This window comes from Anomaloglossus baeobatrachus, chromosome 8 (assembly GCF_048569485.1).
Source record: "Anomaloglossus baeobatrachus isolate aAnoBae1 chromosome 8, aAnoBae1.hap1, whole genome shotgun sequence".
NCBI classification, from domain to species: Eukaryota; Metazoa; Chordata; class Amphibia; order Anura; family Aromobatidae; genus Anomaloglossus; species Anomaloglossus baeobatrachus.
The window spans coordinates 12847136-12862216 of NC_134360.1; the positions used below are offsets into that span (position 1 = coordinate 12847136).

The 15081-nt window shown below is 44.8% G+C and overlaps 2 protein-coding genes across 2 annotated transcripts; both read right to left on the reverse strand.

Moving 5' to 3' along the window:
* Window positions 1-236: 236 nt before the first annotated feature.
* Window positions 237-2409, reverse strand: LOC142249065 (speriolin-like protein). The gene is made up of 5 exons (XM_075320650.1): window positions 2154-2409; window positions 1710-1742; window positions 1221-1265; window positions 992-1134; window positions 237-614 (listed from the first exon to the last, which is right to left on the reverse strand). Exons 1-5 carry the CDS (start codon window positions 2374-2376, stop codon window positions 285-287), a joined length of 774 nt encoding a protein of 257 aa, XP_075176765.1. The 5' UTR covers window positions 2377-2409; the 3' UTR covers window positions 237-284.
* A 6349-nt stretch (window positions 2410-8758) lies between these two features.
* LOC142249066 (speriolin-like protein) lies at window positions 8759-10923 on the reverse strand. Its single transcript, XM_075320651.1, has 5 exons — window positions 10667-10923; window positions 10232-10264; window positions 9743-9787; window positions 9514-9656; window positions 8759-9136 (listed from the first exon to the last, which is right to left on the reverse strand). Exons 1-5 carry the CDS (start codon window positions 10887-10889, stop codon window positions 8807-8809), a joined length of 774 nt encoding a protein of 257 aa, XP_075176766.1. The 5' UTR covers window positions 10890-10923; the 3' UTR covers window positions 8759-8806.
* Between the last annotated feature and the right edge of the window lie 4158 nt (window positions 10924-15081).

The window sequence follows — 15081 nt, forward strand, 5'->3', positions numbered from 1 at the left end:
TTATGTGCCTCCTATAGCTACTGCTCTCTAAGGTGACATTATTTTAGGGATTTGTACATACAAAAGTGGTGTCTAACCAAAGTCAAGTCTCTTGTATATCATGTTTACTAGTTCTGCTCTCCCGCACATCTCTTTTTTCGATCTAAGGAAGAATTAGATCAACTGATCGTAAAGCCCAAATAACAACCAATATAAATCAGCAGAAAGAAGTCAATGAACAAGACTCATTATTCAAATGGTATTTATTTGTGGTTGGCTCATGCATGTGAAAGGGAACCCTGTAATTAACAAGTGAATAAGGACTTTCCGTCCTCCTTGGCAAAACATGCCAGACACTTGTGGATTATTAGGATGTCACTTGTCTTATCACATGGCATGCACTCCAGTACCATCTTGCTCAGGTATTCTGGGTCATTAAAGGAGGAAAGGTCATCGATTCCGGCTTGTTTGTCCTTTATGATCCCATATGTGTTGACTAGGTATTCCGTAACATGGCCGTGGACTTCGGGGCAATAGCCCAATTTCTTCAGATGACTCATCGTTTGATTGAAGCGCCGGTACAAGTCGGACCTTGAGTTCTCGTCCACTTTGCCGGTCAGTGGACAAGTGGTCACCTGCGAACATGAAACAGAACATCATGACTACAAGACCACTGCAAATAATCACTGTCATACATATTCGCATTTACGCAGAAATGAGTAATTTCCTTGTGAACAATCACATTGGGAGGAAAAAGACCAGCAGGGACCTTCATAGAGCTGGTGCTGGGATTGTGGATGGAGTTAATGAGTAGGTTTACTATTTATTGTTTTTTACAACGTTCCCTTGATAATTCTTATCAATTCCATTGGTGGATGTAATTTTTTTTAAGAACAAGCATTATATTACATTCTGTAACATTGTTGGTACAAGCTGTCTAGAACTCGCACATTGACAAAACCCTCCATTTATTAAAATAAACAGTTTAATAATAGTAATTGAGGTTTCTCACCTGTAAAATCTTCTCCTTTATGTATGGTACTCGGTATCCATACAGTCGATGTTGCTCCAGAAAGATGGCACACAGAATCCGGCGGTCCAGCTGAAAGGCCATCTCTCCGACAATGCGCTGACATTTCATCACTTTTTTAGGGTCTGCATACGTAATAAAATCAATGCAATTGAAACTGCACCATGAGCCCGGAGAATTGGTCGGCTAATGGTAATATCCAACTACTCACCTACAGGAGGGTAGGAGTCCATCTTTTGTTTACTCTCTTTGATATCTGGAATAGTAAAAAAAATTGTTCCCATACATCAATGTTCATATCCTGGAGGAATGGTCTCCCCTGGCCCTCATGTAGGGTGCACTCCTGGTCCACTGGTGACATGGAGTGCCTTTACTCTATGTACATTGCTTTGTCTATAGTCTACTCTGTGCCAGAGCAAGGTCCCCTTCTTAAAGGTTCCTCTGCCTTGGACGATTCCATAAATCCTAAATTACTAAGGTCTGGTTCAACATTTGAGGTTTCTTTATAAATGCCTACATCATGAAGAGTAAAACGTCTTGCTACATGGGTTTGTGGTGGCTCCCTATGAGCATTGTACGAAACGTTTCTAGTAACCAGACATAGGTATAAGCCTAATGTTAATTTGAAAAATGTTCTTAACTATTTAGTAATCTAAACACCACATATTAAGAAAATAACAGTGTAGGAAACACAACTTACATTCATAGTTGGATCCATGTGGCTGTTTCCTGTCTAGAATATGAAAAATAAATATATATATTAATCTATAATATTAATAGTAGGTCACAACAACCTCATTTTATGGAGCATTCTGGAAAGTTTAATTGAGAAAGTTCTACATTTTAATTCCCATCATTCTGATTTCTTCTAGCTCAATGGTTGGATTTATGAGCCAAACCATAATGTAACTGTACGAGGGATATGTCATTATACATGGACACCCGCATAGGGCAGATCCTACATCGCTTCCATGAATTAATGTCTATTATTATTATTATTATTATTATTATTATTATTAATGAATTTAATGAATTAACCTTAATGTCAATGTGTGGCCATTTCATCAATTCTTTTAGGAAACATCAAATATTACTCTACAATTTTTAATTTGGGGGAAATCTATATGTGTAATCCCAGGCTTACCCTTGTGGTCTTTCTTCTGTATCCTGGTTTGAACTGACTTTTCATGGTCTTTTAAAACATATCTAAGCTCCACGTTCTCCTGCATTAGCCCCATAATTCGGCGCAGTTCTGCGTTTTCATTTTTCAGACGTGTACTCTCCGCGATCAGGTCTTCCTGATCATCACTATTCAGACTTTTTGGTGTAATGTCCATGGTGTTACTTGCAGAAAATCCTGAAGACATCTTCACAGGTTTTCTTCACAAAGCTAATGTCTAATTTGATGGAACATTCATGATCCTAACATTCTACGTTCTATGATGTCACTGGAAACCTGGTTATGAGATCATTGCTCATTGCAGCCAATGGGAATTCACAACATTGGAGAAATTGTGCAACAAAACTTATATAAATCATTATTCATAATATTCATTGTAGAAATTGAAGAAGCCAATAAAATGAAATGATTCTTATTTTAGGATCTAATTTTAAAAATGTATAAAAATCACGCAGTTAGCATAGTTAATCAAATGGATGCTACAAATTTAAGAGGATAGTATCTATTATATATGCAAAACATATAAAACCTCATTAAAAATTTGGTAATGTTCAGTAATTCTCCTAAACAGGGAGGAAACTACAGAAAGATAATGTGAATATATATGCACAAATCTTCAATTCACTTATATAATTTATTATATACAGCGAGTGAAATTAATTTTCAACACGTCACTAATTTTCTAAGTAAATACAGCTGCATGCCGAATTTTAAGCACCCCTGGTCAAAATTACTGTTTTTGTGAACAGTTAAGCAAGTTGAAGATGAAATGATCCCTAAAAGGCTTACAGTTAAAGATGACACATTTCCTTTGTATTTTAAGCAAAAAAAAATATATATATATATATATATATATTCATCTTTTACATTTTAAAAATTGCAAAAAGGAAAATGGTCTATGCACCAGTTTAGACACCCTTGGAGATATGTGTGATCAGATAATTTGACCAAGGTTTCAGACATTAATTAGCTTGTTATGGCTTGTTCACGGTCATTGTTATGCAAGTTCAGGTGATGCAAATTTCACAACTTTATATAAACCCGACCTTCTACCTTGTACCAAAAAACAGCAGCCATGGGTTCTTCTGAGCAGCTGCCTAGCACTCTGAAAATTAAAATGGTGGAGGCCTACAAAACCGGGATAGGTTACAAAAAGATAGCAAAGTGTTTTCAAGTTCCTCTTTCCTCAGTTCAAAATGTATTTAAAAAATGGCAGTTATGAGGAACAGAGGAGGTCAAGATAAAGTCTGGAAGACCAGGCAAAATTTCTGTGAGAGCTGCTAATAGAATTGTTAGAGAGGCAAGTCAAAACCCCCCGTGCACTTGCAGAAAGATTTAGCAGACTCTGGAGTTGTGGTGCATTGTTCTACTGTTCAGAGATACCTTCACAAATATGGCCTTCATGGAAGAGTCATCAGAAAAAATCCTCTCCTGCGTCCTCACCATAACATTCAGCATCAGAAATCTGCAAAAGATCATCTAAAGAAGCATCAGGCATTTTGAAAACAAGTCCTATGGACCGATGATGTCAAAATAGAACTCTTTGCCCACAATGAACAAAGGTATGTGTGGAGAAAAAAAGGCACAGAATTTCAGGAAAAGAATATTTTCTGACGCTGGGGGGCGCTATTCACTTATTTCTGCCTGCTGTTTATAAAGGGAAGATCAGAATAAGGCTACATTCACATGACCGATCCGTTTTTGCGGTCCGCAAAAAACGGTCTGTTTTTTTCACGGGTGCATCCGTGCGGTATCCGTTTCCGTTCCGTATTGTTAGGCCCGGGTGGTGGATCCACTGGGCCGTGCACCCCACCGGAGGCCTGGGTGCATGGTAGCCGGAGCACTAGCGTGGCAGGGACTGCGTCCCACAGGGGACGGGTAGAACAGTCACTGGGGCTTCAGAGTTCCTGGAGACAGTGCAGGAATCCGGCACAGGTGCCAGGTAGGAATGTCAGGCAATAGTATTGATCACAGGACACGTCACCAGGGGGACCTGAGCACCTAGCTTTCAAGACAAGGCTTACAAGACACGTTGATCAGGCCCCGCCCACATGGCAAGGCCAGTCTTATATACCCAGCACAGCCTAAATAAATAATTTAAAAAAAACCACACATAGGGGTCCCCCCAAAATTGGACCACCAGCCAAGGTAAAGCAGACAGCTGGGGTCTGATATTCTCAGACTAGGGAAGTCCATGGTTAATGGACTCTCCCCAGCCTAAAAATAGCAGGCCGCAGCCGCCCCAGAACTGGCGCATCCATTAGATGTGCCAATCCTGGTGCTTCGCCCCAGCTCATCCCGTGCCCTGGTGCAGTGGCAAACGGGGTAATATATGGGCTTGATACCAGATGTGTAATGTCACCTGGCATCAAGCCCTGGAATTTGTGATGTCACGCGTCTATCAGATACCCGACATCACCAACCCAGTCAGTAATAAAAAAAAAATAGACGACAAACACATTTTTATTTGAAAAAACACTGCCCAATACATTCCCTCTTTCACCAATTTATTAGAAAGAAAAACAAATCCAGGTCTGCTGTAATCCAAGCGATTACCATGACGATCCATACCATAGTCACTGTCCCAGCCAATGAATAACAGAATGTTACCCATTGGCTGGGAGAGCAATGCAGTGACCTGAGCTAACATCAATAGGTCAGCCCAGGTCACTGCAGGGCATGACAAGTGCTGCTGTCAGGAGCGAGGTACATTACCTGCAGTGACGATCTCCTGCACTGCTGACAGCCGACCTGTCACTGAGTTCAATGACCTTCACAGCCAAGTATCACGAGAGCCTGTGACGTCACCGCTAGTGACAGTCTCGGGCCGCTGTGTGAGATGTAAAGCGGCAGCCATGGAATACAGTGTCAGCGCTGAGGTCGGGAGGGCGGGACTTCATCACTGCAGGTAAGCCGAGCGGGGTAATGCATGCGGAGTGCCAGGTGGGCAGAGCCTAGCGGGGTAATGTGTGCAGAGTGCCAGGTGGGCGGAGCCTAGCGGGGCCATGTGTGCAGAGTGCCAGGTGGGCGGAGCCTAGCGGGGCCATGTGTGCAGAGTGCCAGGTAGGCGGAGCCTAGCGGGGCCATGTGTGCAGAGTGCCAGGTGGGCGGAGCCTAGCGGGGCCATGTGTGCAGAATGCCAGGTGGGCAGAGCCTAGTGGGGTAATGTGTGCAGAGTGCCAGGTGGGTGGAGCCTAGCGGGGCCATGTGTGCAGAGTGCCAGGTAGGCGGAGCCTAGCGGGGCCATGTGTGCAGAGTGCCAGGTGTGCGGAGCCTAGCAAGGTAATGTGTGCAGAGTGCCAGGTAGGCGGAGCCTAGTGGGGTAATGTGTGCAGAGTGCCAGGTGGGCGGAGCCTAGCGAGGCCATGTGTGCGGGCGGCGGAGTGCGAAGTGGGTGGAGCCTAGCAGGGCCATGTGTGCGGGTGGCGGAGTGCGAAGTGGGTGGAGCTTAGCGGGGCCATGTGGCGATGAGGACGTCAGTGTCGTGGACTGCATGGCTGGGGACAGGTGAGTGTGAGTGTGAGTGTGTGTGTGTGTACATGCCGCGTGCAGGAGGAGGCGGAGCGAGCTGAGCGGGGAAGTGTCGGCTTCCTGCACACGTAACCAGGGTAAATATTGGGTTACTAACCAAAGCACTTTGCTTGGATACCCGATGTTTATCTTGGTTACCAGCTTACCGCAAGCTGCCAGCGATGGCTCCCTGCACACTGTAGCTGTAAAAAGCCACGCTTTTGCTGATAGAACCGTTCTCGAACGTAACTCGAACTGTCGAGCCCTGAGGTGCCCTGCCTCCCGGGATGCTAAACTAGTGGGCCAGAGATCCCATACCTCGTGATGGCCACCCCTGGCACCTACCCTGGCCCAGTCCCAGTAACAGAGCTCACGAGTTGTGTGTTGGATGTGTTGTGGTAGTTTACCGGCGATGACCTCCTCCGTATCTGAGATGAATACTGCACCTCGGGTGAGGTGGAGTACCTTGTGGCGCCTGAAGCCGCAGGGGTGCCACATATTCCTTACAAACTGTGTATTGTTTGCTTCTGATATTATCGTTAATATATGTTGGGGGCTTTAACTATCCCTTTGGGTTCTTCATCTTTGAGGATAGCTAGTTTCTTAGGCGGCGACGAGGTGTCTAGGTAGAGTAGGCATGCTCCACTGCTATTTCTAATTGTGTATATATAGTCAGGGGGTTGCTACCAGGTAATTTCCAACCACTCTTGTGCTCTATCTTTGAGGTTTACCTGTTTTTGTCCTCCTGGACTATTAAGGTTGTAGTTCATAGTTCTTGGGTTGCCTCTTTCCTTGGATTGGGAAAGAGATTAACCTTTAATGGGATATTTATGGAAATATAAACGGTCTCCTGACCATTACAGGGAAGTATATATGGACACAGTATGGGGGAGGGTGAGAGAAGGAATGTATATGCGGTCACAGTATAGAGGGAGGGGGAGGGGAGGAATGTATATGAGACCGCAACAGTATGGGGGAAGGGGAGGAATCTATATGAGACCACAGTATGGGGGGAGGGGAGGAATGTATATGCGACGCAGTGTCGGACTGGCTACCGGAGGAACCGCCAGTAATTCCAGGCCTGGCTGCGGTTACCTGAATTGAACTCCGGAGCTCACACTTGAGCTCCAGAGTGCAGCCTGAACTGAACTCATGGCATGTAGGACTGAACCACAAGCACTGACTGATTCCCCGGCGTTTGCAGTTCAGTTCATGACAGTTGCGGACAGGCTAGGCTGAACTCCAGAGCTCAGGTGAGAGCTTCGGAGTTCAGCCCGGTCTGTCCACAGCTGTCATGAACTGAACCACAATTGCTGGGGAATCAGTCGGTGCTCATGGTTCAGTCCTGCAAATCTTGAGTTTAGTTCAGGCTGCACTCCGGAGCTCAGGTGAGAGCTCTAGAGTTCAATGCAGGTAACCGCAGCCAATCCTGGTATTACTGGCGGTTCCTCCGGTAACCAGTCCGACACTGGGAGGAATGTATATGAGACCACAGTATGGGGATAGGGGGATGTATATGCGACCACACTATAGGGAGGAATGTATATGCGACCACAGTATGGGGAAGGGGAGTTATGTATATGCAGCCACAATATGGGGGGAAGAGAAAGGGAGGAATGTACATGTGGCTACAGTATGGGGGAAGGGAGAGAGGAGGAATGTATATGCAGACACAGTATGGGCAGAGAGGGTGGGGAGGAGGATATATATGGCCACAGTATTGGGAGAGCTTAGGGCATGGCCGCACTATTCTCCCTTGTCTTAAAGGGCCAGCGTGATCAAACCCAGAAGTGCCTCCCAGTCGTAATGTATTTAAAGGGAATCTATCAACAGGTTTTTGCTACCTCATCTGACAGCAACATAATGCAGTCAAAGTGATCCTGAATTCAACAATGTATAACCTAGATGACTAGGTACAGCCATTCAAACATAATCAAAGAATTTAGATCCAGGAAAACACAAGAGCTGATTGTGCTTCCCTGAGCACACCAGTCTCTCTTTAGAGATTGTGCATTGATTGTGAGGTGTCAATCACAGCAGGGGGCATGTTGGACTTGCTCTGCACCTGCATTTCTAAGCCTCTAATGTTCATCATAGGGTAGTAAACCCTTTAATTTACATAAACAATAGCTCACGCACAGATAAGAGAAGCACAGTTGTTTTTTGTTTTTAACCCGTACAGCATGTGGTCCAAAAAATGTAAAAACATAAGTCCCATCATACAGACAAACACAGGGCCCACACCTAAGACATTTTCTTCTTCCTTCCTGCTTACATACAGTAGCATGAACCTGCTGACAGATTCCCTTTAAGGCATCCTTATCCCATTGGGAGGGGCCTGTACAATGTCCCTCCGTTAATTTGCTCTTTCTCTTGCTAGTTGTTAGCTCCCTCCAGCCTTTTTCCATTTACTGTGTATCCACCAGCACCTGTGTTTCTGTTTCTCCCCAGTGCTCCCGCTCTGCCTGCTGGGTCATGTCAGTACCCGTGCTTGTCCCTGCCAGCGTCCATTTATCATACAGTACCTACGAGAACCTGCCGGTATATACCAGCATCTGTCTGTATCTGCCACACCTGCACTGGAGCCTGCTCCAACCTCCCCGTACTCAGGCACGGAAATCCACCTGCGCTGCTCCAGATGGCTACCTACTAGCACCAGCCTATCCCCATCACTTGTGGCTTTAGTGAAGACTTGGTAGCCATTTAGGTCCGCTCCTCCAGGTCAGAGTTCGGTGTCTTGGTCCAGTTTGTCCACTAGCCTCCTCGCTCACCTCCTCGCTGGGTATGGCACCTTCAGGCTCCAGATAAAGGTATGATTGCTACTTATGTGCCTCCTATAGCTACTGCTCTCTAAGGTGACATTATTTTAGGGATTTGTACATACAAAAGTGGTGTCTAACCAAAGTCAAGTCTCTTGTATATCATGTTTACTAGTTCTGCTCTCCCGCACATCTCTTTTTTCGATCTAAGGAAGAATTAGATCAACTGATCGTAAAGCCCAAATAACAACCAATATAAATCAGCAGAAAGAAGTCAATGAACAAGACTCATTATTCAAATGGTATTTATTTGTGGTTGGCTCATGCATGTGAAAGGGAACCCTGTAATTAACAAGTGAATAAGGACTTTCCGTCCTCCTTGGCAAAACATGCCAGACACTTGTGGATTATTAGGATGTCACTTGTCTTATCACATGGCATGCACTCCAGTACCATCTTGCTCAGGTATTCTGGGTCATTAAAGGAGGAAAGGTCATCGATTCCGGCTTGTTTGTCCTTTATGATCCCATATGTGTTGACTAGGTATTCCGTAACATGGCCGTGGACTTCGGGGCAATAGCCCAATTTCTTCAGATGACTCATCGTTTGATTGAAGCGCCGGTACAAGTCGGACCTTGAGTTCTCGTCCACTTTGCCGGTCAGTGGACAAGTGGTCACCTGCGAACATGAAACAGAACATCATGACTACAAGACCACTGCAAATAATCACTGTCATACATATTCGCATTTACGCAGAAATGAGTAATTTCCTTTTGAACAATCACATTGGGAGGAAAAAAACCAGCAGGGACCTTCATAGAGCTGGTGCTGGGATTGTGGATGGAGTTAATGAGTAGGTTTACTATTTATTGTTTTTTACAACGTTCCCTTGATAATTCTTATCAATTCCATTGGTGGATGTAATTTTTTTTAAGAACAAGCATTATATTACATTCTGTAACATTGTTGGTACAAGCTGTCTAGAACTCGCACATTGACAAACCCCTCCATTTATTAAAATAAACAGTTTAATAATAGTAATTGAGGTTTCTCACCTGTAAAATCTTCTCCTTTATGTATGGTACTCGGTATCCATACAGTCGATGTTGCTCCAGAAAGATGGCACACAGAATCCAGCGGTCCAGCTGAAAGGCCATCTCTCCGACAATGCGCTGACATTTCATCACTTTTTTAGGGTCTGCATACGTAATAAAATCAATGCAATTGAAACTGCACCATGAGCCCGGAGAATTGGTCGGCTAATGGTAATATCCAACTACTCACCTACAGGAGGGTAGGAGTCCATCTTTTGTTTACTCTCTTTGATATCTGGAATAGTAAAAAAAATTGTTCCCATACATCAATGTTCAAATCCTGGAGGAATGGTCTCCCCTGGCCCTCATGTAGGGTGCACTCCTGGTCCACTGGTGACATGGAGTGCCTTTACTCTATGTACATTGCTTTGTCTATAGTCTACTCTGTGCCAGAGCAAGGTCCCCTTCTTAAAGGTTCCTCTGCCTTGGACGATTCCATAAATCCTAAATTACTAAGGTCTGGTTCAACATTTGAGGTTTCTTTATAAATGCCTACATCATGAAGAGTAAAACGTCTTGCTACATGGGTTTGTGGTGGCTCCCTATGAGCATTGTACGAAACGTTTCTAGTAACCAGACATAGGTATAAGCCTAATGTTAATTTGAAAAATATTCTTAACTATTTAGTAATCTAAACACCACATATTAAGAAAATAACAGTGTAGGAAACACAACTTACATTCATAGTTGGATCCATGTGGCTGTTTCCTGTCTAGAATATGAAAAATAAATATATATATTAATCTATAATATTAATAGTAGGTCACAACAACCTCATTTTATGGAGCATTCTGGAAAGTTTAATTGAGAAAGTTCTACATTTTAATTCCCATCATTCTGATTTCTTCTAGCTCAATGGTTGGATTTATGAGCCAAACCATAATGTAACTGTACGAGGGATATGTCATTATACATGGACACCCGCATAGGGCAGATCCTACATCGCTTCCATGAATTAATGTCTATTATTATTATTATTATTATTATTAATGAATTTAATGAATTAACCTTAATGTCAATGTGTGGCCATTTCATCAATTCTTTTAGGAAACATCAAATATTACTCTACAATTTTTAATTTGGGGGAAATCTATATGTGTAATCCCAGGCTTACCCTTGTGGTCTTTCTTCTGTATCCTGGTTTGAACTGACTTTTCATGGTCTTTTAAAACATATCTAAGCTCCACGTTCTCCTGCATTAGCCCCATGATTCGGCGCAGTTCTGCGTTTTCATTTTTCAGACGTGTACTCTCCGCGATCAGGTCTTCCTGATCATCACTATTCAGACTTTTTGGTGTAATGTCCATGGTGTTACTTGCAGAAAATCCTGAAGACATCTTCACAGGTTTTCTTCACAAAGCTAATGTCTAATTTGATGGAACATTCATGATCCTAACATTCTACGTTCTATGATGTCACTGGAAACCTGGTTATGAGATCATTGCTCATTGCAGCCAATGGGAATTCACAACATTGGAGAAATTGTGCAACAAAACTTATATAAATCATTATTCATAATATTCATTGTAGAAATTGAAGAAGCCAATAAAATTAAATGATTCTTATTTTAGGATCTAATTTTAAAAATGTATAAAAATCACGCAGTTAGCATAGTTAATCAAATGGAGGCTACTAATTAAAGAGGATAGTATCTATTATATATGCAAAACATATAAAACCTCATTAAAAATTTGGTAATGTTCAGTAATTCTCCTAAACAGGGAGGAAACTACAGAAAGATAATGTGAATATATATGCACAAATCTTCAATTCACTTATATAATTTATTATATACAGCGAGTGAAATTAATTTTCAACACGGCACTAATTTTCTAAGTAAATACAGCTGCATGCCGAATTTTGGGCACCCCTGGTCAAAATTACTGTTTTTGTGAACAGTTAAGCAAGTTGAAGATGAAATGATCCCTAAAAGGCGTACAGTTAAAGATGACACATTTCCTTTGTATTTTAAGCAAAAAAAAAATATATATATATATATATATATATATTCATCTTTTACATTTTAAAAATTGCAAAAAGGAAAATGGTCTATGCACCAGTTTAGACACCCTTGGAGATATGTGTGCTCAGATAATTTGACCAAGGTTTCAGACATTAATTAGCTTGTTATGGCTTGTTCACGGTCATTGTTATGCAAGTTCAGGTGATGCAAATTTCACAACTTTATATAAACCCGACCTTCTACCTTGTACCAAAAAACAGCAGCCATGGGTTCTTCTGAGCAGCTGCCTAGCACTCTGAAAATTAAAATGGTGGAGGCCTACAAAACCGGGATAGGTTACAAAAAGATAGCAAAGTGTTTTCAAGTTCCTCTTTCCTCAGTTCAAAATGTATTTAAAAAATGGCAGTTATGAGGAACAGAGGAGGTCAAGATAAAGTCTGGAAGACCAGGCAAAATTTCTGTGAGAGCTGCTAATAGAATTGTTAGAGAGGCAAGTCAAAACCCCCCGTGCGACTGCAAAAGACCCTCAGAAAGATTTAGCAGACTATGGAGTTGTGGTGCATTGTTCTACTGTTCAGATATACCTTCACGAATATGGCCTTCATGGAAGAGTCAACAGAAAAAATCCTCTCCTGCGTCCTCACCATAACATTCAGCATCAGAAATCTGCAAAAGATCATCTAAAGAAGCATCAGGCATTTTGAAAACAAGTCTTATGGACCGATGATGTCAAAATAGAACTCTTTGCCCACAATGAACAAAGGTATGTGTGGAGAAAAAAAGGCACAGAATTTCAGGAAAAGAATATTTTCTGACGCTGGGGGGCGCTATTCACTTATTTCTGCCTGCTGTTTATAAAGGGAAGATCAGAATAAGGCTACATTCACATGACCGATCCGTTTTTGCGGTCCGCAAAAAACGGTCTGTTTTTTTCACGGGTGCATCCGTGCGGCATCTGTTTCCGTTCCGTATTGTTAGGCCCGGGTGGTGGATCCACTGGGCCGTGCACCCCACCGGAGGCCTGGGTGCATAGTAGCCGGAGCACTAGCGTGGCAGGGACTGCGTCCCACAGGGGATGGGTAGAACAGTCACTGGGGCTTCAGAGTTCCTGGAGACAGTGCAGGAATCCGGCACAGGTGCCAGGTAGGAATGTCAGGCAATAGTATTGATCACAGGACACGGCACAAGGGGGACCTGAGCACCTAGCTTTCAAGACAAGGCTTACAAGACACGTTGATCAGGCCCCGCCCACATGGCAAGGCCAGTCTTATATACCCAGCACAGCCTAAATAAATAATTTAAAAAAAAACACACATAGGGGTCCCCCCAAAATTGGACCACCAGCCAAGGTAAAGCAGACAGCTGCTGGGGTCTGATGTTCTCAGACTAGGGAAGTCCATGGTTATTGGACTGTCCCCAGCCTAAAAATAGCAGGCCGCAGCCGCCCCAGAACTGGCGCATCCATTAGATGTGCCAATCCTGGTGCTTCGCCCCAGCTCATCCCGTGCCCTGGTGCAGTGGCAAACGGGGTAATATATGGGCTTGATACCAGATGTGTAATGTCACCTGGCATCAAGCCCTGGGGTTCGTGATGTCACGCGTCTATCAGATACCCGACATCACCAACCCAGTCAGTAATAAAAAAAAAATAGACGACAAACACATTTTTATTTGAAAAAACACTGCCCAATACATTCCCTCTTTCACCAATTTATTAGAAAGAAAAACAAATCCAGGTCTGCTGTAATCCAAGCGATTACCATGACGATCCATACCATAGTCACTGTCCCAGCCAATGAATAACAGAATGTTACCCATTGGCTGGGAGAGCAATGCAGTGACCTGAGCTAACATCAATAGGTCAGCCCAGGTCACTGCAGGGCATGACAAGTGCTGCTGTCAGGAGCGAGGTACATTACCTGCAGTGACGATCTCCTGCACTGCTGACAGCCGACCTGTCACTGAGTTCAATGACCAGCCAAGTATCACGAGAGCCTGTGACGTCACCGCTAGTGACAGTCTCGGGCCGCAGTGTGAGATGTAAAGCGCCAGCCATGGAATACAGTGTCAGCGCTGAGGTCGGGAGGGCGGGACTTCATCACTGCAGGTAAGCCGAGCGGGGTAATGCATGCGGAGTGCCAGGTGGGCAGAGCCTAGCGGGGTAATGTGTGCAGAGTGCCAGGTGGGCGGAGCCTAGCGGGGCCATGTGTGCAGAGTGCCAGGTAGGCGGAGCCTAGCGGGGCCATGTGTGCAGAGTGCCAGGTGGGCGGAGCCTAGCGGGGCCATGTGTGCAGAGTGCCAGGTGGGCAGAGCCTAGTGGGGTAATGTGTGCAGAGTGCCAGGTGGGTGGAGCCTAGCGGGGCCATGTGTGCAGAGTGCCAGGTAGAAAAAACAAAAAGCCAGCACCAATTGTGCACTTCAGCACTAAACATTCCAAACTGTACTTATTATAAAAATTTTTGAGATTTTTGGCAAAAAATTGCAATTTCTTGAGCTGCCTCGCCACGTCACGGCAAATCTCATTTGAGGCAGTCCTACACTAAAATATTTTTATAAAATGTGCCATACGGCCTCACATATGCCTAGCGGGGCCATGTGTGCAGAGTGCCAGGTGGGCAGAGCCTAGTGGGGTAATGTGTGCAGAGTGCCAGGTGGGTGGAGCCTAGCGGGGCCATGTGTGCAGAGTGCCAGGTAGGCGGAGCCTAGCGGGTCCATGTGTGCAGAGTGCCAGGTGTGCGGAGCCTAGCGTGGTAATGTGTGCAGAGTGCCAGGTGGGCGGAGCCTAGTGGGGTAATGTGTGCAGAGTGCCAGGTGGGCGGAGCCTAGCGGGGCCATGTGTGCGGGCGGCGGAGTGCGAAGTGGGTGGAGCCTAGCAGGGCCATGTGTGCGGGTGGCGGAGTGCGAAGTGGGTGGAGCTTAGCGGGGCCATGTGGCGATGAGGACGTCAGCGTCGTGGACTGCATGGCTGGGGACAGGTGAGTGTGAGTGTGAGTGTGTGTGTGTGTGTGTACATGCCGCGTGCAGGAGGAGGCGGAGCGAGCTGAGCGGGGAAGTGTCGGCTTCCTGCACACGTAACCAGGGTAAATATTGGGTTACTAACCAAAGCACTTTGCTTGGATACCCGATGTTTATCTTGGTTACCAGCTTACCGCAAGCTGCCAGCGATGGCTCCCTGCACACTGTAGCTGTAAAAAGCCACGCTTTTGCTGATAGAACCGTTCTCGAACGTAACTCGAACTGTCGAGCCCTGAGGTGCCCTGCCTCCCGGGTTGCTAAACTAGTGGGCCAGAGATCCCATACCTCGTGATGGCCACCCCTGGCACCTACCCTGGCCCAGTCCCAGTAACAGAGCTCATGAGTTGTGTGTTGGATGTGTTGTGGTAGTTTACCGGCGATGACCTCCTCTGTATCTGAGATGAATACTGCACCTCGGGTGAGGTGGAGTACCTTGTGGCGCCTGAAGCCGCAGGGGTGCCACATATTTCTTACCAACTGTGTATTGTTTGCTTCTGATATTATCGTCAATATATGTTGGGGGCTTTAACTATCCCTTTGGGTTCTTCATC

What these genes read in the sequence shown, in the direction of transcription:
- LOC142249066 (XM_075320651.1), bottom strand. Translation starts at nt 10,889, where the DNA reads ATGTCTTCAGGATTTTCTGCAAGTAACACCATGGACATTACACCAAAA. An exon ending in ACAGAAGAAAGACCACAAGG is followed by an intron (nt 10,265 to 10,666) that starts GTAAGCCTGGGA and finishes TTCATATTCTAG; the next exon opens with ACAGGAAACAGCCACATGGA. An exon ending in ACATGGATCCAACTATGAAT is followed by an intron (nt 9,788 to 10,231) that starts GTAAGTTGTGTT and finishes TTACTATTCCAG; the next exon opens with ATATCAAAGAGAGTAAACAA.
- LOC142249065 (XM_075320650.1), bottom strand. Translation starts at nt 2,376, where the DNA reads ATGTCTTCAGGATTTTCTGCAAGTAACACCATGGACATTACACCAAAA. An exon ending in ACATGGATCCAACTATGAAT is followed by an intron (nt 1,266 to 1,709) that starts GTAAGTTGTGTT and finishes TTACTATTCCAG; the next exon opens with ATATCAAAGAGAGTAAACAA. An exon ending in TAAAGGAGAAGATTTTACAG is followed by an intron (nt 615 to 991) that starts GTGAGAAACCTC and finishes TCATGTTCGCAG; the next exon opens with GTGACCACTTGTCCACTGAC.